At 48.1% G+C, this 27107-nt stretch overlaps 1 protein-coding gene across 1 annotated transcript in view; it reads left to right on the top strand.

Moving 5' to 3' along the window:
• The window catches only part of TMEM132D (transmembrane protein 132D), a 597103-nt gene that overhangs the window by 272657 nt on the left and 297339 nt on the right, over positions 1-27107 (top strand). Inside the window, exon 3 of the mRNA XM_046024139.1 lies at positions 4362-4508. Coding sequence (XP_045880095.1) covers positions 4362-4508 — 147 coding nt within the window. The remainder of the gene's footprint in view (positions 1-4361; positions 4509-27107) is intronic.

The raw sequence follows: 27107 nt of genomic DNA, 5'->3' as shown, positions 1-27107 counted from the left end.
AGTCCAGGTGGCTCTGAGAGTAAATGGAATGTTCTGGGTCATGGGGCGTGTGGACTTGGTGGGGCAGGGTGTGGTTGTAAACTGTTCCTGGTCAAGCAGCAGTTACACGCAGCATGTGACTACAAGCGATGGCAGGGTGCCTATTGTGCATGAAGGTACAGATCATGCGTTTGTCTTTCCCTCAGCAAATGAGAGAAAAGGAGTAAACGCATGAGGAACATTTTTGGTAAAAATCTTTGCATGGACCAAGAGGGGTTTTCGCCGGACTTTGAACCAATGGGGGAAATCCAGTTTCCATCCATTAACAGGGAAGGATGCCAGTCACCAGACTGACAACACTTACAAGCATGCCTCATCTTCTGTCCTCCCCGAATAGGAGACACTGTGTGTGGGGGGAGCGGAATGAAGTGTGCATGGCCGTCAGCACCTGCGCTCCTAGCTGTTTCGATTCTGCTACCAGATGCTGTGCTTGGGACACACAGGCACTCACGTTTGTATGTGCGTGTGCATGCATGTGTATGTGTGCACTTATGTGTGTGTGGTATACAGTTGACCCTTGCACAGCACAGGAGTGAAGAGGTGTCAACTCACTGCGCCGTTGGAAATTGGAGTCGAACTCTGAGTCCTCAGAACGTAACTCCAGGCAGCCTGCTGTTGACTAGGAGCTTCACTGATAACATACACCATCGATCAGCACGTTTTGTATGTCCTACGTATTATATACTGTATCATTGCAGAAGGGAAGCTAGAGAAATTAAATGTTACTTGGAAAACCTAAGGAAAAGGAGATGCATTTATGGCCCTTGCTGTATTTATTGCAAAAACCTCATGCATCAGTGGATGTGTGTAGTTTAAACCTGTGTTACTCAACGGTCAATTGTATATATGTGTGTGAGTGTGCATGTGTGTGTGAGTGTGCACGTGTGTGTGTGTCTGTATACCGTAGCTCTGCTAAGTCTTAGAAACACAGTATGCATCTACGACCATACCACCCTGAACACGCCCGATCTTGTCTGATCTTGGAAGCTAAGTGGGGTCGGGCCTGGTTAGTACTTGGATGGGAGAAACACAGTATGCCTGTAACCCAAGCAGATTTTACTTGTGTCCATCCCCAGTGCAGTGTGCCCACCATGGGGGAAATGGTGGCTGTTTTCCCCATCACTAGGGTGGATACATTTTCAAGTATAACTATGCAACAGAGTGTATTTGGAGATCAAGCCCCGTGTTTATCTCTGGGTAGTGAAGTTGTCAGGGTTACCCATATGGATGGAACCACAAGTAATAAAACTTCCATTAATGAATGCACAAGACTCAGTTGTCATGAGCAAAGGAGGGATTAGCACTTGGACCAAACCCAGGGATGCCAAGTGGCCCATGTCCTACGAATTATCTTAATAGTTCCTAAACTCCACCACTTACATCTCTGAGGTTAGCATGTGAAAATGACTAACCTGATGAGAAGCCTCATTCAGTTTATACCGTCGATGATGCCTTCGAGGGAAAACCACCCAGTTTCTTGTGAGTGTTCACACTTTGTACAAGCCATTCAGGGATCTCTCTTGAGCAAGGATCCATCCTTCTGATTAGGACATCTGGAATGTGCACTAGGAATGTGTCTCCTCTTAGGAAAACATACTGTGTCCATGAAAAGCAACCTCCTAGTGTCCCTCACTACATTTTAGAAAGAACGTCCCCTTCGAAGCAAGGCTAGTCATTTTAGCTTCACCTTACCGCCGCTGGCTCATTAGCAAGAAATACTGGGTACATCATAGGTTACATAAGCAACCACATTCTTTCCTGAGAACTTGAGAATGATTCATGGAGGAAGCATTCTCTGAGCTCCACATGCCCTACTTGTGAGTATCGTTTAAGAAAGATATGAGCCCATTCTCCACTGGGGATGTCTTAGGCACCAGCATCTCCTGTAGAATGAAAAGATCACCAAATCCAGAATGATGACCTATTTATTTAAAGCAAATTTGATTCAATAAAATTCCAGCACACCATAAATGGGCCAGCCCTTAGAATTCATCTCGATATAATAGCAGCTGTCCTCAGTGAATTGAACTTTTTTTCAGCCACCACATCCTGGTTGCCTGCTCTTTAATTGATTTCCCACAAGGCAGAAATCATAGCTTATTCACCTGTGTGTTGCACTGGAGTATTTTCCGGAAAATGAGATGGCTTTCTGGCTTGTGCATTCATTTCCTAATTTATAAATGGCTGCATTCAATGTGTAGGCCTGTACGATGATTATTTAAAACCCAAAACATGCAGTTCCCCGCCCCCCTGCAGAAATTCTGCTTTCCATTGAAACTCACCACCCAAAACTTCCAGCTTTTGCACTAAGGGCCACACGTGACGGTTCCTCTTCTCTTTGTAGAACAGTCAAATCAGGCTGCGTGGCCAGGTTCCCCGGATGCCCTCAGATTTGGTGACTTGCTAGGAGGACTCCGGACACAGCATACGGTCCTAATCATGGCACTGGTTTGTTACAGCGAAGGACACAAAGCAAATACAGCAAAGGGAAAAGATGCGTGGGCGATGTCTGGGGCAGTCAGGCACAGGCTTCCAGAGCCCTCTCTCTCGGAGTCACGTGGGGTGCCCCGAGTTCTTCCGCAATGACTCATGGCCTCACGAGTGAGTGTCATCCACTGGAGAAGCTCAGCTGAGTCTAGAAGCCCAGGGTTTTCCCTGGAGGCTGGCCACCAGGGCCCTCTGCCTGGCATGCACTGTGACTCCAGACTCCTGTGGGCATCGGGCATAAACCCCATTGTTTGTACAGATGGTTTGGGCAACCCTTCCCCATAAGCCCAGAGCCTGGACGCCAGCCAGGGCCTCCTCGCCCATGAGCCTTTCTGGAACAGCAGCCTCGGGCCTGCTGCTGGGTCTTCTACACTACGTACTTGAGGTTGTTTGTGTGGGAAATCGTGTTCCTGGGGTTAGGGCCAGGCATGTCCCTCTCTCTCCCCTTCCTACCCTGCTTGTCTCTGCGTGTGCATGTGGGTTCAGAGGGGTAGGGTCGGGGTCTGTGGCCAGGGCTCTGTGTCCATGTGGACACAGCAGTTTGACCTCTGAAGTTTGTCCTCCCCAAACCCTCCAACCATCTTCTCCCCAGTCATGGGCTCGCCCCTGTAGCTCCTGCTGCAAAGTTCCTCGTGTGCCACCCAAGGGATGAGGAGGAAAAAACCCGTCGCAAACGTGACTCTCAAACACAAGGCCAGTTTGCACATCAGACGGTATGCGATGCCTTGCATTTTGTATGGTACATTTGCCATTCTGTATGTTTTTCACTGGAAACATCTGAGAACAAATCGGGACTCTGCTGTGACAGTCCCTCTTCCTCAGCTCGTCGGGAAGGCATGACACCACTTTCTGTTGGTGAGGAGCCTCTGGGCGTGTCGTCATCCCCATGCCAAGGACTATGAGGAAGGAGTGAATGAATGGGTGTGTGGCCCACAGCACACTTGCCTTGGCAGGTCTGTCTTTGTGTAAAGTCCAAGTGGATGTTCGCTCCCCAGACCCAGGCTGACCAGTGTGTGGTAGCAGGGAATGTGGGTAGGACCTGGGTCAGCGGCTTCTGCGCCAGATGGGTGTGTGTGAGGCCAAAGGGAGCACCAGGCACGGTTCGAACTGCGGTTCGGGGCCAGGGAACACCTGGGTCATCTGCTGCGTGACACCCAGGTCCTCCCCCTCTCAGTGGAGGCTGACCCCACGGGGGTGTGTATACTTCAAATCATTGACACTGTAACATCTGGGAAGTGCTGCTGGTGTGTGGGTGACTGTGATGCCCAGGGTAGTGGAGACAAGCTATATGGCAGGAGGGGCGCAGGCACAAGTCGGCTGGGTCTTTTCAAACCTCAGCTCCTGTGTCCCTGGGGGCCCTCGTCCCTCCCTGTGCACACCTGAGGGACACAGGCAGTCCAGGTGAGACGTCTCTCTGTGCCCGGTGCAGAGGGGATGGTCTGGGAACACGGTGTCAGTGCTAGCTTCAGTCACGTGGTTTTAACTCATTTCCTTCTCTTGTTTAGTTTTCACAGTCTGGGGGTTTCCAAGAAAATCATTGTTTAAAAAAATGAAAAACAAAAAATGAGGCCACACATGAAAGCAGCTGGATTTCTTTAGGCGCGCAGACTGCCCGTGCACCATCCCTAGCCCCCCTGCTAGAGGTGGGAGTGACTGGGGGACAGTTAGGACAGAGCGATTGTGAGGTGGTGGCAGACACGTGACTGAATCCCGTTTAATGCGAGCTGACACCTGCCAGGCAGCCGTGTGCAGATGCGTTCCCCACATTCCCAGAACCAGCGGGACCCCGGGGTTCCCCAGCGCCATCTGAGCTGTGCCCTCGCTGTCTCCTACAGGGCCAAGGTGAAGAAGGGCGTGAGTGTCGTCGGGGTGAGAGCCAGCAGCCCTTCCATTTGGGAGGTCACACAGGGCACGGACCACAGCGGCAAGTACGCACCTGCTGTCATCGTTTGTCAGAAGAAATCTGCTGGCTCGGAAAACAGGTGAGTCCCCACAGCATCCGGCATCTCCAGACTCACTGGGACGGGGAGCTCCTTCTCCCCTCATGTGTTAAAAACCCTTCTTACTGTGGTTTGCATGTGATGCCTCTTGTCTATGTTAACTCGTGCTTCTCGGATGAATGGACGGATTCCGTCCCTTGGGAAGGGTGAGCTGTACACAGCTGGCCTCCTCCACGGTTCAGCATCGCCGCAGGCCACCTGTGAGGGCGGTTCTGTGCAGGTGGGATTTATCTACAGATGGTCCTGCACCCCCATCTGTCTGGGCCTCTGATACGATGCCGGGAGCATTAGGACACCGGCCGTTTGTGTCTCTGGGCACACATGGGGTGGGATCCCCATTGGCCACATAGACATACGCAGTTGTGTTCGTGCACACATGTTGTCTGCTGAACGGCAAGCTGTCTGCTGTGCAATGACAGGGCATTGAGCATCACTCTATAGAGACAAATTAAAACTCGAATCTGCGTCTGAGACCCACCCAATTAGAACCCGTCAGCTCACAGCTGGGCAGAGATACTCAGACGCTCAGTGGTTCCTGATTTATTCCTGTTTTTCTGAAACCTCTTTTGTGGCTCTAGAGAATTCCTAGTCTGGTCGCATATTTTTGCCACTTTCAGGCTGGTGGTTTTTTTGCTCTACATATTACCGAAAATTGGAAAAATTACAAGTAGGTGAATCCCAGGTACGTAACACGGTATTCCTGGCATCAGGTTATTAAACTTCATAGCTCAGTGTGTGGAAAAATGGAAAAACTTCCATTTACTTATTCTGATATCGAGAACGTGAGTCTCTACTGATGGCTATGATACATTTTTTGGTTTGTTATCAGGGAGCATTGGACGCCAGTTTGGGAACAGTTTGACTCGGGATCCCTCTGTCTTCCTTCTCACCTTCTGTTTTCCTGGAGCACCAGGCTTCAGGTTGTCAATCCTCAGGCTCTCACTCATGTCCTTCCTTTTGTGATTGGTGTTCTAAGAGTTTTTCCTGAAGATTTGCTTGTAGAGCAAATGAGAGGAAAAGGAAGAAATGTGGATTTGAGTTCTGTGCTAACTATGGAATAACAGAACGGCTCACGAGTTGACATGATGAACTTAAACTTGTCCACACATCCAAATATGTCTGTGCCAGTCATGTGATTTGGGAAGCAAAGGTTGAAACCTCAGTAAAGGTTTTCTTGTGTTGTGAAGTTAGCAAAAATGAGGAAGGAAGGATGGATGAATGCGTGGACAGATACATGATAGGTCGTTAGGTAGACGGGCAGGTAGGTAGTAGGTAGTAGGAAAGCAGGTATTTTTTACCAGAAGAGGAGAGGGATTTAGGAGGAAGGAGCTCACCCAGTCTGTTTTGTTTTCGGCTCTCTTTCTTGCATTTCCTCTGTGGGTTATTATTAATAGTAGCAGTTGTGGTGTTTTCTATGAAATGTGAACAGCTTTGAACCATTTTAAACGTTTGTGATTTTTTGTTTGTTTGTTTGTTTTGCTTTTTTGCTTTTCAATTTCTGGCCAAGAACTAATTTAGTTTGTCTTTGGGCCTGGAGGAGAAGTAAGGAGACTTTCCCAAGGTGCCTCATCCCCATTAGGGTGTAAGCTGCTTTTCCTCGGTCAAGCAAAGGGCTTGAACACTTCTTTAAGTGGGACAGACACTCAGCATCAGCAGAACTACATGGAAACACACCAGTGTATGGGCCTTGCCGTTTCTTTTATTTCTACCCGTGTCTTCTTTCAGAAGCAAGTGCCCCCAATGGAATAGCGCGTTATTCCTTCAAAATCCTGATGTCACGATGCCATTCCCTGTGGAGAACATGTCTTGTCCCTTCATAGATTCTGATGTACATTCTCTGGTTCGTACCGTGGGTCCCAATGGTCGGGGACAGCACACATGCACCCATAGGGGTGCACACTTCTGTGCGCCTGTGTAGGTTAAACGTGATAATGATATACAGTATATTACTTATGTATCTATTCACCACGTGTTTGTGTCCGTGACAAGATACTGTATCCATGCAGCCCCACTCCACAGAACACACATATGATACATGTTCGATACAGGTGTTTAAGCATGCGCACACATGTTCACACACAGTGTCATGGGATTCATCTGTGCTCACGTGTGGATGGGGAGGGTTACGTTTGTGGAATCCAGTTCTTCCCCCATAGCTGGGAAGGCTCTGCTGAATGAGGGGGCTGCACGTGGGGCTCTCCGTGAACGTTCGTCGGCCACGGTTCTAGAATTATACTTCATCTCTGTCCCTACCTGTGCTGGGGGCTGCCTCTTCTCCAGTACACCTATTTTAAAAAGTAAGGTGCAGAAAAGGGTGTAGATTGAAGGCCTGTTTGGGGGGAAACCCCAGAGGACAGTACTTTTGGAGCAGAGGATCTGGCCACTATGCTTTCTTCTGGGTGAGGTGCCAAGAAGTTGGGGGAGAAGGCGGAACATAAGTCACATAATTCTGTGAACCATTTGGACTGTGCATTTTTCCCTCTGCGCATGTATTACCATTTAATAAAATGTATACAGCCGAATCGACATTTTAAAATATGATATATTCATTAGTATATCTAATTTTTCTCCTCACTTCAGAATTTTTCATTTTACTTCTGTCAGCACGGTGTTCAGTGAAGACACACCAAGCTCCAGTCGTGAGCAGACTGGGAGGAGAACCATTTCTATTTATCCAAAGAATCATTGGAAATGTATTACAGAGTGGATAGTTTAACATTAGAAGGCTTTGCTTCCGAAGTTGTCTTGCTTTATAAATTCTCCCTGCCCTCTTTGAATGTTTTTTTTAAGTTATTCTTAAAAGTCAGAATCAGATCATCAGAATGCAAAGAGGCAATCTTAATTAGCCCGAGAGTCATGGATTTCATATTGCTAATAATTCACCATGGATCACGAAGCCATGTTAATGGAGTTAAGTCACTGTGACAGGTGTAATTTTATGGATTAAGGAGACACTTGTGGTAGTGATGAATTCAACAGGAAGGAGAGACGCTCTCTTATCTGAGTTGAAATACATCCTTCCCTTTCTGGAGAGGTTTGGTTGCCCAAAACCTTATCATCATAGTGTTAACATATGAATGTTATCACAGCTCTGGGGGCTCTTGACTGAGTGTTGCCAGGAACTAGTATGGAACAGACCAGAATAATAAATGCTTTGCCCATCCGAATGCATTTTGCATTTTTAGAACCTCACTGGCACAGCACAAGGTAAACTGAGACCAGTGTGTAACGGAAGCCATTTATTTTTTATGTACATTCTCTTCTCTACAGAGAGAAGTGTTTTCCCAAGTTTGCCACTGTTGCTGCATAAATCATTTTAGATGGTAACATAGATACGGGTTTGAATAAATTTGAATGACATTTGCTCCCATGGATTTTGGTTCTCCAGGAAGACTTTTCTGGTGGGAGTGCTCAACTTGTACGTAACGTCTCTCCTCGGCCAGCAGATCGTACACACGCGAGAGTACACAGCTAGAATTTATTTTTTTTCCCATAATTATCATCTACTTGTTGTATAGGACACTGACGTTAACTTTATCGTAGGTAATAAGTCTTGCTTTAAAATGTATATATTTCAAGAACATGAACTGCCATAAAAATAATGGATATTTCAAATAGAGACAGACATGACTCAAGTCATGACTGTATATTCAAAGTGAGACTATTCTGGCATCAATAAGTGTATCTGTAACTCTGTTTGGATTATTGGATTATTTAATTTTTAATGCAGATAGGAGTGACTGAAATAGACAAAGTTTATTTCTTTCTCACCCAGAAGCAGCCTGATGTACGTTACCTACCCAACCCTTCAGGGTCCCAGGCATCTCTCCTTCTTGCCTGGCACACTGGTGCAGGGCTTATGTCCTCACAGACTAAGATGACTGCTGGGGTGCCGGTCATCACATCTGCCCTATAGAAAAAGCTCTTCTTGGCTGGGTCAGCTCCCTTCCAGCAACTTTCCTGGAAATCATGCCAACAACCCCCAATTTCCTCTTGCATCTCCTCCGCTAGGACTCAGCTCAGTGGCTGCACCAGACGTCAAAGGCAAGTGGGAAACATCATTGCTGACAAACACTGGTGTGTCCAGCTTACATCATTTTTCTGCTCCGAAGACAGAAGAACAGACCAAGAGGATCTGGCATCCCAAATCCTCTTTCTCAGCAGTTTTTAAAGGGCAGATGCTATGGGATTTCCAGTAGGATGATGAAAAAGCACGTGGTACCTGGAGATATCCTTCACTCGGCCAGCTCCTGGGGAGGTTTCCAGAGAGCTATAGAGAGAATATGGGGTGGGTCGACCCACCTTAGCAATGCAGCAGAAACATTGTGCACCAGCAAGAACGTTAGGACAGAGTTTGTTCAGGTGTAGATGGGACTGAGCTGAAGGAGGGTGTCAAGGGCATCAGTCCCACGGGTGTGAGAGAGAGAGACAGAGAGAGAGACAGAGAGGGAGAGCCAGGCTGAGTGGAGACCCAGGCACGGAAAGTCAGGACCGGGTCCTGAGGCAGATAGCGGGCTGTGCACAGGTGCGTGTGCACACGCAGAGCTGACAAGGCTTCCTCTCTGGGAGGGGCAGGGCTTCTGCTCCAGCCTCCCCGCCCCCACTGGATGTCTGAGAATTCCACGTGAGAATGTTCTCAGGTACAACACTGGAAAACCAGAGATGGGGCAGAGCTGCCTGCATGAAACAGAGATGGTTTTAAACACTGATGAGTGTTCTCAGACTCGGGTCAGAGAAGATGGATCCAGGTGCGAGCAGGACAAGCCACAAGATCAGGAGGATGGAGAGAAGCGGGAATGCCGTGACCGTCAGGTTCCTGGCTGTGGAAACTCGAATCCGTGTAGCTGGGCAAAACCCTCAGGAGAAAGAAACTCCAGAAGAGAGCATGAGAAGTGGAAAGGAAGAGAGACCACCCCCAAAACCAGCCAAACAAGAGTATAAACACAGAATGATCACAGGAACATGGGAGCTAACTTAGTTACCACAGGGTCTAGCAGTACTAGTTATGTGTCCAGGTAGAACTAACCTAGTTACCGTAGGGTTCAGCAGTACTAGTTATACACCCAGGTGGAACTAACCTAATTACCACAGGCTTCAGCAGTACCAGTTATACACCCAGGCGGAGCCAACCTGGTTATAAAGTCCAGCACTGCTAGTTGTACACTCAGGCGGAACTAACCTACTCACCAGAAAGTCCAGCACTCCTAGTTCTGCACCCAGGGTAACTGAAAGCAAAAATTTTGCACAAAAAATTTGCACAAACCTTCACACCAGCAGCACCCACTGCAGCCAAAAGGTGAGCAGATTAGACAGTGTGACATGCCCCCCTCCAATGGGACATTGCTTGCAGTAAATGGAAAGAGGTGTTGTCCCATCCACAACGTGGACCAGCTCTGAGCACGTCACACCACGTTCAGATGACGTGTCTCAAGCCACCCAGTTCTCAGACCTGTGACTCGGCAGCTCATGTTTGCTGGGGAGCGGTGTGTGTGAGTCTCTTTCGGAAGTAAGAAAGGTATCGTGCAGGTTGGTAGTGGGGCTGCTTGGATCGCGCTGTGAATATGCTGAAAGCCACTCACTTTTACACTTTAAAATAGTGACTTTGAAAACGTAGGAATTCTATCTTAATAATATTACAAACGAGCTTACAAGAGAATGCCAATTTTGATTTTTAAATCCATAGAGGGCGGGAAAAATCAAGACCAGATCCATCAGAATGTAGACCGCATTCATCCCCAGGTGGTGACGTCACGTGTGACGCATGCGTTTCCCCGTCATTTGCTCGGTGTTTGTTTCTGAAAATTCCCCTAGTGAACGTGGATTGGTTTGAATTAGGGAAAGATAAGGTAGGGAAAACAGAAAAAAATTCAGCTGTCGTGCACTGTGACAATTGTTGAACAGAGTCCTGGATGTTTGTCCTTGTCATTGCGCAATGGGATAGGGACTATTTTGGGATGCTGTGTCCATCTGCTGGGTTGCCCAGATTTGAAGCCAGAAAGATCTGGCCTCTTTATTTCAGGCAGTAATCACTTGTAATGGAGAGCTTATAGATTGAACACTGTTCTGTTTTGCTTTGGAAAGCTAAGTGTTGGGACACCTGGGTGGCTCAGTCATTAAGCTTCTGCCTTCAGCTCAGGTCATGGTTCCAGGGTCCTGAGATCAAGTTCCGCCTTGGGCTCCCTGCTCAGCAGGAAGCCTGTTCCTGCCTCTCCCACTCTCTGCTTGTGTTCTTTCTCTTACCATCTCTCTCTGTCAAATAAATAAATAAAATCGTAAAAAAAAAAGAAGTGAAGTGTTAAATGATCGCACTTCACTGCTGTCAGCTGTAGCAAGATGACAGACGCAGCGATGGAAAATAAAGATTGTGAGATTGATTTTTTATTAATGTAATAATTCGATTAGCTGTATTTTCTGGCGGTATGTCTTCAGTGAGACAGTGAGACATCTAGAACCCAAGTTTAACCACAACAAAGCCTGAAACGACTGTATAAAATTGTCAAAATGGTATGTGTTCCCTGTGCACCTGTGGTTTGTTTGATGCCTGAAATGCTTGCAACATTGTTACCATTGACTTAAGGATTACGATATGCAAGCGTACTACCATTTGAATGGTGATTCCTTTCCAAAAAGTAAAAAGAACACAGAGCATGAGAGTCAGGAAATCTGATACGTATTTCTCATTTTTATGCTAGCCATCTCCTGTCACCAGAGAGGTACTAAGAGGTCAAGCATCATCTTCTTTGATACCAGCATTGCGAGGTCAGCCTTTGCTGAACTCTCATGATCCCATGTGTGAACGCAGTGAAATAATGCAGAGCACCCTGCTAAGAAAACCATCTATTAATTGTTTTCAGAGTGTTAAAATGGCATATAATGTAAGGTGCTCACATCCCCACATCCTCCCAGATCGCGGAGGATTTTATTTTATTGCCCTACTCTAAATGAAAATTTCCTAGAGTGCGAGATGAATTACGTTAGTCGTGTGTGGAGGTTTTATCGAGGATTGGGTCTGAATTTAGAACCTGTCAGAAGCGTTTCCATTCAAGTATGTTTTAATAACTTCTGCATTAGGGATACAACAGACCGAGGTATTGTTTCCAGCACTGCCGGATATCATTTCTTCTAATCGTATTGCAGGGGGGGGAAGAAAAGATGCACATAATAAAGTGCTTTTCTGAGAATGAGGAAGAACAGGGGATGCTTGTAGCAATGTGTTGGGGGGATTATAAAATGCTTCATGCACTTCGGAGATCTGTCAGTATCTGGCTACTAATGTTTAAGATGTGTGACTGTAGGACCCTACGATTGCATTTCTAGATACATCCAGCCCATTTAAAGCTTGACTATGGACATGGAGAGATGTGTCCAGTGGCATTCGTTGCTGTATTTTTAAAAAATTTTTAAAAAGATTTTATTTATTTATTTGACAGAGCGAGATCACAAGTAGGCAGAGAGAGGGGGAAGCAGGCTCCCTGCTGAGCAGAGAGCCCGATGTAGGACTCGATCCCAGCACCCTGGGATCATGACCTGAGCTGAAGGCAGAGGCTTAACCCACAGAGCCACCCAGGCGCCCCATTGTTGCTATATTTTTTAAAAATAGCTGATATCCAGAAATAAACTAAATGTTCATCAAGAGGTGAACTGATTTTTTAAAAAACAGTACATTCATACGGGGGAATCTTATTCTGCCGTTGTGAGGAATGGCTTAGATCTGATTATATATGTGCATCCAGATTTTATTTATTTATTTGTTTGTTTATTTATTTATTTGGGTATTTATTTGAGAAAGAGCACAGGGGGAGGGGCAAAGGAAGAGGCAGACTGGACGCAGAGCCTGAGGTGGGCCCCATTCTTGGACCCTGAGACCTTGCCCTGAGCCAAAACCAAGAGTCAGACACTCAACCTTCTGAGCCACCAGGAGCCCCTAGACCTAGTTCTTAATGTGTGGCAGCCTTAGGTTGACCTGAACATCCGGGCGGTGGGGAGTGGGAAGGTTGGGTACCAGGTCCGATGTAACCTCCCAGGTAGTTACAGGAGAGACACACGGACCTGGCCTAATTTTGAGGAAAACACTGAGTTATTACAGACAGAGATGGGGTGAGACATAGCCACTATGTGGAAGTCTAGCCTCGGTGCACGGCTCGGAGGGAGGAGTGCGGGGAGCGTGGAGGAGACGGCTCCGGGATCTTCCCAAGAACGCACTGCGTTTTCTGTCCTGGGAAATGGAATTTTCCTTGTGCTGCTTCCATAAGAAACATACAGACTGAGCACGGTGGCATGACAATTCCGGCACATGACATTACAGTGAAGGGGAAATGAGGAGCCCAGTTCTCTGTGAAATTATACCTCGGCGGACTCATTCACCATTTCCCGACTGCCGCCCCCCGACCCAATCCCATTATGCAGAAGCACTGGGAAGGGCGAGATTTGCCTTAATTTACCCTTGTGTTGCTTTACTTTTACTACGTCCATATGTTTGATAGTTAATATCTCCCCTTTGCAAGGAGAGTGCCGGATTTAGAATTAAATTTTTAGCACCCGCTCTCAGCCGACGACAGCCCTGAGTTAGCGCCACTCGTCCTTACTTGCAAAAGCTGCCTTTGCTTTCGGTAGGACCTCCGGGGCGTGCCCAGCTCAGTCGCTGGCTGCCCTTGGCGCCCCCGCCACAAAACAAAGGGCCATGGCGTGAGTAACGACTGAAGGGCAGCGACAATCAGGTCCCGCCGCTCGCTGTATTTGCGTCCAAGTGCTTCAGCCACACGCTGTGCTGCCGGGCACCCCAGTCGAGGCTGGGCTGCTGGCTGGGTGTGATTTCACAACGCCAGCCCAAGGACAGCTCGGCATTCATTCCCTGGAATCAGCAGAAGCGTCATAGCAGCCATGTCTCACGGGACACCGACAACCCATCTAGAAACCCGCAGACAGCTCTTCACCTTCATATACATTTCTGAGCTGGAGATGCATGGGGAGGGAACGCGTGTGCGTGTGTGCTCCTGAGTGTGTGCGTGTGCACACCATATGTGCACAGCCGTTAGAGTCCTGGTCTCCGAAGGTGGGAAACATTATCAGTGAAAGTCCAATGGGGAAAAATATGTCTGTTTGTTTCTCTGTGCACCGTGTATCATTATCTCTGTCTCTTCTATATCTGTATCTTTATCTGTATTTCGCTCTGTCCTGTCTCTCTTTATACTTGCACATATGCATGATAGGGATATATGCATAATGCAAAATGCATTTTTTTTTTGCCTTTGCTAAGAGTAACGCGTCTCTGTGGTCATAATTGTTTTCATAGGTGTTCACTGCACAACAGGTGCATGGATCCCTGCATACCGTAGATATTTTTCAGGGTGAGGGGGATGTTCCAGGGCAGAGCCAGCCTTCGGATCCTTTAGCTGTCTGGGCTGCTCTGGTCTCTGCCTTCTTGCTCCCAGGAGCACCTGCAGATATCCTGCATCTCCACGTTTCCCTGGTGTGCTCAGCTTCGTGAAACAAACGCAGTGTTTGGATTATCTGTTTCTTGAAGGCCTGGGGAGCAGTTTAGAAAGATAATACTGTTTCATGGAACGTTAAAAAAAGAAACAAAACAAGAATTATAGGATCCATCCAAAGTAGCTTAATTTATAGTCCCACTGTGAAAAATATCATCTTGTTTCTCGGGTTCTAAAAATTTCATTCTGATTATTGTTCTCTTGGACAGGATGGCTTCTTTTATTTTTAAATGTAGAAGTTTTGGATTTTCTATCATGTCTAAAAGCGCCTTTCTTCTGACAGCTCTCTGCTTCCGTGCTGTGTGCCAATTAGTTCAAGAAGTCTCCCCAAGGACTTGTTCGCCTTTAACTCTTGTGGTTAATTTTGTCATCGCTTAGCCTGGCATACCTTCTCCTTCTAGGCCTCATTGGAGAAGGAGGCAAGAAGGTCACGGAATGTTATATTCTTACTTATGCCCTTCCTTTCTTTTGGAGCTTTGAAGTTATAAATTATATATCATAAAATTCACCCATGTGAAGTATGCAGTTAAATGTGTTTTGGAAAACTTCAACTGTCACCACAATCTGGTGTCAGAGCAAACTTCCATTACCAGAAAGTCCTTTTTTTTTTTTTAACTCATCTGCTGTGAATTCCCACCTCCCTAATTCCAAGGGGATTGTCTCCATAATACTGCATTTTCCAAAATAGCCCAAAGTGGAAACAATCCATGTGTCTCCCAGCCGGTGAGTGGCTAAAACACTGAGCTACACCTTCGCCATGGAACAGGACCCAGCGACAGAGAAGAGCTCCCCGTGTGCGTGAGCGGGGCATGGCTGACCCTTGGCGGCGTGCTGCTGGGGGCGAGAGCACAGAAGCAGGAGCTGGTGTGTTCTAGTCTCCACTTACGTGCTGTTTCTAGAGCATGTCACGGCAGTTCATGTTCAACTTCTCACTGGGGTCCACCAAGTTCGCGGCACCAGATGACTTCGTTATATCCTGAATTACTCTTATTTTCCTCTTTTTTTATAGATGAATTTGCTCTTTTAGGAGATTTCAAACCTTTTTCTCAGTGGAACCTTATCCTCAGTGCAAATACTCAGTGATCAGAGGCCAAGGACATGATGCAGGGGCCAGCCAGCACTGGGAGATTTTTTATCTCACTGTTTTGAAGAGAGGTATCTCATCGGACTGGAGATGCTGATCGGTAAATGTGGGGGCTCTCGATCCTTCCTCTTTGTCCTAAAGGTAGACCTAGTTTTCCTACCACAGAAATAAGATGTATGACCTCAGCCTCATTACAAGGTCATGGCCTCTTGACTACAATATGAATTCTAAAATATTCCAGGGAGAAAAAAAGAGTGGGTGTTTCAGTTGTGGACAGATGGCAGCCTGGGATATAATCAGGTCAGGGTCGGTTTCAAAATGTGCAGCAATCATTTGGGACTCTGTAAGCATAAGCAAATGTCTTTCCACTCCGTTGACATCAGCGTCAGTCCCTGGGATCGTCTCTGTCTGTCACCACGTAGCATGGTCCCCGTGTAACTTTCAGATCCCGAGTTGCTTGCAGGAGGTGGTTGTGATGACCCATTCCTGGAGGCACTTGGAACCTGGATGACAACGGCATTTTGCTTGGTGTGTCAGTGCTTATTACAACAGAGCCTCATGGAGAAAACCAGCATGGACCCCTGAGAAAGGGACGTGATGGTGTGAGTGTCTGGAGGCCGTGTGCCATGGGTGGTAAATGCTAATGGCCCGTTTGCCTTGATATGGAGACATGGGACGTCATCAGCACGTGCCACTGGGCACTTGTGGGCTTAGATGGTTGCTTTCCCGCGAAATCATTCAAAGGGAGGGATGACAGGTGGAAATCGCTGGAGGCGGTCCACGTTTTGCCGAGCGCTCGCCTTCCCTGCCCACCTGCATGATGGCCTGTGCCCTTGAATTCCATGCTCTCCAGCGCAAGTAAAGTTCCTCAGAAGGGAGCTTGTCTTCCCCAAAGTGGAAACAAGGATCACTTGGGTGCCGAAGTTAGCCGTAACATCCACATCATGCAAGACGTCAGCATGAGTGAATTCTAGGATGATTCCACTGCCTGCGCTGGGCACTGAATACTGTGTCGTCTGTGTCATTGTGGACAGGTCGCGGGTCTTACGGAAGCATCAGGCTGTTGTGCCCCAGGCTAGAAAGGGTCCACCGTGTGTTATTCAATGCCCACTACGTCATGTTGGGTACAGCCTGATGCTGTCCTCCTGTCCAGTTTTGGCACCCCCTGGCCCATATTTCTGGAGCCCTTCACGGCACGTGACATGTCTTATCTGTTGTCTCTTGTGCTTTATCCTGACTGCCCCACAGTGACCGCTAAACATGGGTCCCCATCCTTTTTGGGGCCGTGGACTGCGTTGGCAGCTCCCTCATGCCTAGGAATCTTTTCTCCAAATACTGTTTTTCATTTCATGGAATCAAACTCATAGCAGACCCAAGGCGGGTGGGAATAGGGAAACACGGTTTAAAAAAATTTTTTTTGTGATGCAGTAGAATGTGCTTCCTTCCTAACACCCTGCAGAGGAAGCCTAGGAGCCCATCTCATCACCACCGTGATTTTAAACAATGTGAAAGGCGGACTCTGTTTTGAAGTATGTATTCCAAATTCAAGACGACGTGAAGGTCACTGCCAGTTCGGTTGGTGAAGTCACTGTCCTCACAGCTCTGGCTCTTGCCTATTTTCTTTATTGACGGGTGTGCTCAATTTTCAGTTCGGCTAAAAAGTATATATATATTATAATCATAATATAAATGCACTTTCCCCATCCACATTTACAGACCCCTGAATTCCATCTCCTTGGGCCCCAGATTAATGGCCGGTCCTTCAAACAAGTTCAGGTTCTTTAAAATGAGAGGAGACGCAATTAAAGAACAAAATAGGTTTCAACACATCAATCTCCCTGTGCAGCAGTTGAGAAAGATATTTTATATTACAACTTCTCATAACTATAGTTACAAATAGTCAGCCTTCCTGGGACTTCCCATCTAGAGAAGCAGTAGGTCCGTGTGTGTACCATGATCTGTTAAAATGTTTCATCCCTCTTTGGGTCCTGTATTCTAGGAACTAATCCTGAATTAGTCATCAGAATTACAATGCATAGGCTTTGTATAGGTTTTCACATTTCCATTAATAATAAAAATTTGGAATCTGCTAACTAGTAAGGATAGAGGAATAATTGAGCGACTTTAGCGTAGTCACGTAGCAAAATGTAACCTGGCTAATAAAATGGTGTTTTCAGTTATTTATTGGCACAAGAAAGTGCTCTCAGTTGTCTGTGTACATGCATGTGTGCGCGTGTGCACACACACACACACATATGACATAGTCAAAAGGCTGAAGGTGAAACGGGAAAAATTCAGTAACAATGAGATTATGGATGATATTTATTTTGTCCTAAATTCAAGCCGTGGACTTTTTCTTTTTTAAGACTGTATTTTTTAAGATTGTATTTATTTATTTGACAGACAGAGATCACAAGTAGGTGGAGAGGCAGGCAGAGAGGGGGAAGCTGAGGAGAGAGCCCGATGCGGGGTTTGATCCCAGGATGCTGGGATCATGACCTGAGCCAAAGGCAGAGGCTTTAAGCCACTGAGTCACCCAGGTGCCCCCAAGCTGTAGACTTTTTTGAGAACCTACTCTGTGCTATAATCCAGAACCTCCTGGATTATACAGGAGGTCAGTGTCATATGTGACGTCCGTTCTCGCGGGTCTCACAGCCTCCATCTTACCTTTGTTGGCATTTGCCAGTCTTTACCAGAAGCTTGCATTGGTTTTATTAATTACAAAAATACCCTGGGGAACTATTTCTTTGTTATTACAGTCGTGCCTTAGAGAAATGTACGCATTTCCTTCAAGAGTGACGTCAGGATTGACGTGAAGGGAAACAGTCCAGGCATTGGTGAAATTGTTGACTCTTGGAAAAAGAACCATCTTCGGATATTGTCTTCTGATCATCTCGGCAATCACATACATTGTTCCTTTTTTGTGTTCCCATTCAAGGACATAATACTAAATTCTCCTTGGACCGCAAGAATGAAAGTACCTGCAGTGCTTATGAGCTATAACCTGCATTGATTATCTTTTAGCAAGATAAATTAAAATTGATTTGTTCTGTTACATAACAGCCCCAGAACATACATTAAAATCATATAAAAACAAAAGAAATCAACTACTTCTAATACCATTGATAGCATCAGAAGTTGGATTTTCCTTTTCAAAGCATAAATATCATCCAAAAAAATAAACTCAATCATAATTTCCCCTGTTCTTTATTCACCCGAGCCAGCCACGGAGAAGACTGTCTCCAAACTAATTTCAGAGTGACCTTGTGATGGGGTTATGAGCCTAAGAAATTGTAGCAGGAGCCTCAGGCGGGATTTATAAGAAAATGTGAATTGGACTTTGCATGGAGAAGGAAAATTTCATTTAGTTATTATTGTCCAGCGCTATTTGAACATAGGGCAATGGGATGGCTTGACCTCCTTGAGGACGGTCCTGAACCCCGTGCCAGCCCTGGGGGGTGGAAACATCAGACACAGCACCCGACTCAAAGTCCTCCAGACCTAATGACTATACCTGTCACACTCACCTCTGCTGTGTGAATGTGTTCTAGAACCTCAGGGAAACCTCTTTCCACTGAAGTACAATGTCTGCTTCTAGCCACCTGCACACAATGATATGACCACAGATCCCTTGCATTGGTTAAGAAACCAATATTTGCCGACCTCTCCTAGGTGTTGTGCCCGTAACCACTCTAAACTTTGCCGTCCATTCTCCTAACACCAAGGGCAGAGCATTCACTCCCATTTTGTGGACCATGAAACTGAGACCCTGCCAAAGGTGTGTCACGTAGATCATTCCCTGGGATGGGATGAGAGATGCCTCCTTCCTCCTCTCAAAATAGGTCTCTGTCTTGGCTCCTGGCACCTGTTATGAGACTGTCTTGAAATTGGCAGGCTGTCTTGGATTGTCCAGTAGACCCAGTATAATGAGACTCTAATGGTCCTTGTGAGGTTTGAATCCAGTGGGATCAAGGATCTGATGGGATCAGAAAGGGGGACGAGGAGCCAAGCTGAACACCCAGGGTTGTGGGTTCTCCCCTGGAGTCTTTGTGAAACCAGCCGTAACCAGTCATGCTGGTGCCTCGCGACAGATTCCCGCCTGCTGGAGCTGGAAGAGAGGGAGTGTGTGTTATTATTAGCCCTTGCATTTGTGGGAACTTGCTGCAGCCACCAGGGGCACCGAGCACCCTTCCCTCGTTCACTCCCCGTAGCTGCACTGAATGAGGTCTCAGCCCCGGGGAGGCAGGTCATGGGCTCGCGTCGCTGGTCACGGCGCTGGCTTCAGGGTCCTCTGACTCGGGAGTACGCCCCGGATTTCAGAGAGCGTAGCAGACGAGTGACAGCAATGTGGATTCCCACAGTTCAGGTCCAGAGCTTGTCCTGCCACCACCAGCCGTGTGGCCATGGCCAAGACACGTGGTCCCCTAATCTTCGCTCCCCATACAGGCGAAATGAACACGATGGCTACAGTTATCTCATGGGGGCTCCTGAGGTTGGAGGAACGGAACACATGAGATGCACTTTGCCGGGTTCTTGACACCCCCTCCGCATCCGGTCACACTTGGTCATTAGCAGAAGATGCCGCAAGGCTCTCTGATGCCACGAGGGTTTAGATGCCAAATTCGAATCATGCTGTTGGCATTCTATGTCCATCCAATCAGTCAGTGATTCCTGTGCACAGTGGGGAGGTGTGCGTTCATCATGTCTTTCCCGAAATGAGTTCCAGCGATGGTGGAGAGCTGGTAGCCAGCTTATGTGGTCAAGGGCACAGGCTTCTGACCCTGGGGACAGGGACGTATGTGGCCACATGGTGTCCTCCTTGGGAAGTTGCCTGGAGATCTTGACGAGGTCATCCTGATTAAGAGACAGAGTGGGTAGCCCCGTACACACGGTGCTCGTGGAGGAAATGCAGATTTAGAATGTGCTGGATTGGGGTGCTCGTGGATGCAGGAGTGAACGTTCTCCTCCAGGAGCCTCTCTAGACATAAAGCAGCAGTTTACGCTGGAAGGCTTGGATGAAATGAGTCTCTCCGAACGAATAAAAAGCAGATGTCTTGTTTGGCCGTCACTGGGCAGCCGGGAACATCACTAGTCACAGATCGTATTGTCTCACACTGGACCGTCTTTTCCCATAATCAGTGCTGTCACTGGGGCTTGCACTCCTGACCGGGGGGGGGGGGGGGGGGCTGCAGCTTCCAAGTCACAGCTGGCAAAAGAATGTATGATAAAAGCAAAACTCTAACCATCCGAAACACTGATTGTCCTTTTGCACAGATGAGTATGTTGGAGCTGTTCTGGTTAGTGGTGTCCAGGGGGCACCTAACTCACCACTGGGCACGTCGCTAGGCACCTGACCCGCCCTGCACGTTCACGCAGCTCCCGTGCACACACAGATCATTCCATGTCATCGACGTGGGCTCACCGAGGGGTGTGTACACTTACTGTTGATTTTCTAAGAAGCCCCCGTGTTCAGCACGTGGCAAAAAAGTCTTCAGTGGCAAAAACCAGACCGTACCTTGACAGCTGTGGTGTTTTGGAAGGGATGGCACACTTAGCATCATGAGACATGTTTTTGATCTCTGCAGCGGTTCGGGTTCTCCCTGTGTGTTGAATGTGACAGAAAACCCAGGTCCAGCTGGTCTCCTGATGTGGGAACGGAGGGATGAGCAAGGAGGTGGTGTTGGTTGATGATTGCCTCCTGAAACAGCAGAATCTGAGGGGGACCTTCGAGTGTGCTGCTGTGGTGGCTTCCACACAGCTCTAGAAGTTCTTTGACAGCCGTCACTTACAAAGGTGGAGTCTAGCAACCCTCCCTGATGTGTAGGTTAGACTTAGTGACTTGTCCCCGATCGACAGAGCAGACCACAGCGATGGCGTGCGGCTTGCGAAGCTTGCTCGTCACTGCCCTCATGCCCTGCTCTTCTTGAGATGTTCCCTAGAAGCACGACTCTCAGGTGGCTGCAGCCCCGGCTTCCTCCTGCCGAGGATCTCAGCCCAGTGAATCCGCTGTAGAGCTCCTGACCCTCAGAGAACATGGGGACGGTTAGCCTTACTGCTGTTCCATGATCTGGTCCAGCGGGGCTTGAGCTGAGCAGAGGGCATCAGCACCCAGATTCTCTCTGTCGCTTGGCCCTTCTCCGTGCCAGCTGCGATCTCAGGAGGGCTCCGGGAATCGGTGTTTACCTTCTAGCTTTAGAGCTCCCCGCTTTCCAGTCCAGTAGGGGAGACGCAGTGAGTATCTCTCCAGTGATCACTCCAATGGGACTGGCCTTGGTCATGTGCCTCCCTCTGGACCAGTCACTGTGGCCGGGCCTTAGGTCTCATGCTGGTGGGATGGGAATTGTCAGTCAGCAAACGCCGAGGTTGGGTGAGGCACCATTTTCGTTCCATCAGACCTTATGATGAGTCTTACTCTGAGGAGAGAGGGAGTGAGCCAACAATCTTTGAGCGGCTAGTGTGTGCTGGATACAGCTCTGGAGTTAGTCCAGGGAACAAGAGAAGAACAAAGTTTTCTTCCTCCTGGGGCTTCATTCCGGAGATTGAGTTCTGAGTGGTTGAAAATACGGCAGATCCGCTGATGGGCCCGTAGGTGTCCGTTAACAGCTCTGCAACACAGTACATCGCTTTCTTCCGTCTTCTGGTCCTCGCCTGCACCATCAAGATATGCTGCGTCTTCTCTTCCTTGCCACGTCTTCTCTAAGGATAAAATGAGGCAATGGGATGTGGGAACAGTACATAAAACACAGAACCGTATTGTTTTCAAGATTGAAAGCAGGTTCACAGCTGGGAGAACGTACTTGCAAATCACATTGCTGACAGAGGGCTGAAATCCAGAATAGAAGACAAACGGCCCAGTTTAAAAAATGGACAAAGTATTTGAACAGAGATTTCGTCAAAGAAAATACGCAGATGGCACCCACAAGAAGCATGTGAAGATATACTCAACACTCTGCTATGAACGACACACGCCCAGATGACACCGAGACACACCAGAACAGCCGCATTTCAAGACAGATGGACTTCTGGTCCACCGCAGGTGAGCTGATGGGCACAGGTCCTAACATCCGTAAACAGAGTAAGACTCAGAAGCAAAAAGCAATGCCGTTTTGGTACCTACAACATGGGTGAAACTCAAAAGAAATACTTTTACTAAATGAAAGAAGCCAGTCATGAATGAGTGTGTATCTTGGACCGTTCCGTGGACACGGAATTCTGTAGACATCCAATCCAACAGTCATGGCCGAATGCAAGTTCAGGGTTGCCCGGGGCGGCAGAGGGGCTGGGACGTGACTACCCAGGGTCACGGGGGACCCACTGGGCTGACGGATGTGTCCTGTGTCTTGATGGGGATTGTAGTCGCATGGCTGGACGTGTGTCAGAATTCATCCAACTCTGTGCTCACAACGGGAGCATTATGACAGGTAGATTGTATGTCAATAAATAAATGTCATTTAAAAAGAAGTTCCCATTCATGGGAGGCCTCACGGACCTGCCGGGATCTAGGGGTATGCGGGAGAGGAGTAGACGTGGCCAGGTCCTTCTCATGGGGCCTCGGGGCCGGGAGCTCTCGCAGTTCCATTCATCTGGGTACAGCAGGCCAGGATTTCCCGAGTCATTTGGGCTGTCTTAACTGCCCCGAGGAGCAGGTTCTGTAAATAACTTGTGATCAGAGCCCGCACGCTGCTGAACTGCAGGCAGGTCCAGCCCCGTCCATGTTTTACTTCACTGTTTTAGAATTAGGAGATCTCACATAGAAACGTAGACTGCTGGCGTCTCCGGAAACATGGTGTCTCTGCCTCGGCTTGGCCGTGGCCAGAGTGGTGCTCAACGGGAGTGGGGCTGGGCCCTCCAAGTGCATCATTGCGCTCCCCTCGGCCTTGGGACCTCTCCCGGGCCCCAGCCCTCTGCTCGTTTCTAATGCCTGATTGCTACTTTCAGGTGTTTTGTCCCATGACCCACAGTTTATTTGACGTATGTACTTTGCCTTCACATTCAGAGGTGCTGGGTACGCCCACCTCCTCTGTTCAGTGCGAACATGACTCCTGCGGGATAGATCCTTATTTCCTTCTTTTACAGAGGAAGACAGGTCAAAACAATGGAGCGACCTGCCCAAGGTCTCATAGGTGGGAATTTCCAGAGCTGTCATTGAAGGGGCCCCTTCCTCTGTGCCGGGGTCCCTGTGAGCAGGAGGGGAAGGAGGAGAAAGGCGGTGAGCTTTAAGACGAAGGCCACTCAGTGTCCGTGTCCTCTCTGCTTCCTCGTCCGGGTCATCACGGGTCAGCGAGCACGCAGTGAGTGCTCCATCTTGAATGCCCTCGAACCCAACTGACCTGTCCTCCGATATCCCCACTGTTTAAAAAAAGTCAAACATTCCCTCCATGCCCACCCTCGAGAACGTTTCCCAGAGCATCCCCTTTCCTGTACCGGACAGCACTGCCCAAACTGGGAAGAGCACTGTAGGACGTCAGTTAACCTCTTCAGCTGATCACCCTCCATGCCCTCCATGCTGTGTGTCTGGCGTCTTCTGCCTGCAGCCTCTGTTGGAACCTCTTGCCGTTCCCACGTCCAGACAGAGGTTCCCGCACTGCTTCCATCCCCTCAGATGACGAGCCTGATGGGCAGAATTGTGTCCCAGGGAGCACACACGCAGGGCAGGCAGGGCAAAGTAGGCGGTAGACCACGTGGAGCATGTGGAAAAGTGACAGAGGGGCGGCCGGCCCCGTGAGTCTCCCGTGTCACCGTGAGCGGCTGGTGCACCTGCAGGAGGTAGGGAAGCTTTGGAATTCCAGAGACAGGGGAGAATCGGATGAGGGATCCGGGGAGGAGGACTTATCTGGATGACTGTGTTTCAGAAGTGAAAGAAAGGGGCGCCCGGGGGGTCTCAGTCGATGAATGTCTGCCTTCGGCTCAGGTCATGATCCCGGGGTCCTGGGATCAAGCCCTGTGTCTGGCTCTCTGCTCACTGGCGAGCCTGCTTCTCCATCTCCTCTTCACTTGTGCTCTCGCTTGCTATCTCTGACTCTCTAATAATAAAAAATAAATAAAATCCTAAAAAAAAAAAAAACAAAACCTGGATGACAAAAGGGAGAATGTATCAGGCTGTCAGGTGCCAGCAGAGAGAAGACACTGTGTGGAAATTCTGAGCCTGTTTTCTACCTCTCCTGCTGTCTGTCCCTGCACCTCAGCTCCTTCTGCGGCGTTGTGAGGGTTGATGGAACAGGCTGAACGAGTTGACTTTATAGATTATTATGCATATCATTCAGAGGGAGGGTGGCCTGTGCGAGCAACGTTATGGGGCTGTGCAGTGCAATTTATAGAACAACAGTAGTTCCTGGGTTTAAAATATGTGAATAAGATATTTAAGATCGGTAGATCATGTGATTTCACTCATGTGGAATTTAAGAAACAAAACAAATGAGCAGAGTGGAAAAAAAAAAAAAGAGAGAGAGAGAGACAAACCAAGGAACAGACTTAACTATGGAGAACACACTGCTGGTCCCCAGAGGGGATGGGACGGGTGGGCAGGGGGTGGGGGGACCGTGATGGGGATGAAGGAGCGCACCTGTCGTGATGAGCACTGTGATGTGTGGAAGTGTTGAGTCACTATATTGTACACCTGACACTAATATTACACTGTATGTTAACTCTACTGGAATGTAAGTGAAAATTTTAAAAATACTCAAAATAGTTTAAAAAAAAAAAGTCTTTGCGTATTTACATATTCTCTTTCCTTGCCCAGAAGGTCCTTCCCTCCTATCTCTGCCCATCCAGATATACTCATCCTTTGTTAGGTCTTTTAAATGTCCCCATTTCTGGGACTTGCCGCCCCCCAACTTCCCACACAAAGGTAAAAGAACCTGCCTCTCCTCTCTGTTTCTGGAACACTCTGTCCATGGTTCGGTTGCTTTCTGGATTCTTCCCTCTCCACACTTCAGGGAATCTCCACATTCCCTCTCTGTGGCCTCAGCACGTGACACGTAACCATCCAGGCAGCTGGAAAACCATAAACGATATGTCCGTATGTGGGCCCAGAGAGTTCAGTCCAGGACTTTTGCAGGAAATAAGCCTTCCTTCCAGCTGGTCACTCACTTGCCATGTGTGGTCTGTCTGGGTACCGTGTGTGCAGAGAAGAGAGGGTAGGGGAGGGGGAGGCCTATATGCTCTGTGGCCATTTTACATCAGGATCTAGTTCTGCCCCAAGTAAGAACCTTCCTTAGCTTTGTACAATGTGAGCCAATAATGTCTAGTTGCTTAAACCCATCGAAACTGGATTTCTGCCGTTTGCAGACCTGTCTTAGACCCCAGCTGATAGTTCTGGCTATATTCTAGTTAATAAGTGCAGAAATGCCAAATGTCACTTGCTAACACATGTCCCAGAATTGCAAGGAGCAGAGCGTCCCATCCAAGCCACTGTGCAAAAGCTTTACTTAAAATGGCTTCATGGGGGCGCCTAGGTGGCTCAGTGGGTTAAAGCCTTTGCCTTCGGCTCAGGTCATGATCCCAGGGTCTTGGGATCGAGCCCCGCATCGGGCTCTCTGCTCAGCGTGGAGCCTGCTTCCTCCTCTCCCTCTGACTGTCTCTCTGCCTACTTGTGATCTCTGTCTGTCAAATAAATAAATAAAATCTTTTCAAAAAAATAAAGTAAAATGGCATCATGGCTAGGGCTTGAGATGGCTAGGCTTCTGAATTTGGGTATTGCTCGAATCAGAGATGTTATGTTTTTGGGCAGATGTCCTCTGAGTATCTCTTTGCCTGATCTGTGACTTCAAGTGGGAAATATTTTAAGATCTGATATTCTGTGATTTTACACCATTTGCCTAAGAAGGCTACGCTTCAGTTCCACCGAGGGACCACAGCATCACTCAGATTAAGAAAATCACAGAAATTGTGAGTTAGGGACACTTTGGTTCAAGATGTGGATTTTGCAGATGGAGAAACCGGACCTTCAAAGCACTAATGGTTTTATGGGGAGCCTGGGTTGCTGAAGGCCAGCTTAGGACCCCCAGGCAGGTGCCACCACTGACCCACTCATGATGTTGGCCCTGTTGACTTTAGCATCCGCTGCAAACCTTTGGTGGTTCTCTCCCGGCACTGCTTGGAGAATATTCTGGATTCTGGAGGCTTTAGAAAGTTTTTAAGTGAGAAATGAGCACGTCTCTCTGATAGGATCAGACTTCTTTTCAGAAGAGAAATTGCAGGGCGATTCCCCAAGCTGCGCACCTTAGCAGCCTCGGAAATCACGAGATTGTATTTCAGGATCGTCTGAGCAAACCTCCACTTCTCCTCTCCTGCCTCGCGTCTCATCTGAGGAGATGGGATCTTGAGTCTTTCAATCTCTCTGAAATGGTTTTCACTTCGCTTGTCATTTTAAATATGAGTTTCCCCTTAATCCTGGAAGTTTTATTTCATTTTTCACCTTTTCTTATGGCCCGAAATTTAATTTTACTTTGATGCTGCAGTTTCTAGATTCTGTTTTTTATGATTGTTTTGTGCCCTGGGGTAGACAGAAGGTGCTCAAACCGCACCCTCATTTATGAGGGAGGCCGTACGGAGAGACAGGAAAGAAGCAAATATGTTAGAATTGAAATTGCGTGTTTAGAAGAGGAGCTCACTCACTTTGCCTGCCCTGTTCTCCTGTGAACTGCTGGCGTGACCGTAAAATGCACATTGTGGGCTCATGCGATGTTTTCTCAGGTGCCCACGAAGGTCTGGGGTCGTCGGCAGGGGAAGGCGATGGGTAACAGCACGTTCAGGCACTGAACATCCCATTTCCTACAGAGAGGAGTCACGCTCGGGGGGACTGGGCCGTTCCCGGGAGCCTTTGCCCTTCTTTTGTCCCTTTGGTGGAGGGGAGGGGGAGGTGAGGCTCAGCCAACCAGACGTGGAGCGGGGAGGGGCATGTTTTGTCCATTGAGGGCTGGACAGGACACTGTCGGTGGCAGCCCTGTAGCGGGGTGCAGGGGACAGCGGGTGGGGAGCAGCCGAGAAGGCAGACGGAGTGGTTGCTGG

This window comes from Meles meles, chromosome 12, assembly GCF_922984935.1.
Source record: "Meles meles chromosome 12, mMelMel3.1 paternal haplotype, whole genome shotgun sequence".
Taxonomy (NCBI): Eukaryota; Metazoa; Chordata; class Mammalia; order Carnivora; family Mustelidae; genus Meles; species Meles meles.
The sequence above is the reverse complement of the archived record's forward strand: the minus strand, read 5'-3'. Positions and strand labels throughout refer to the sequence as shown.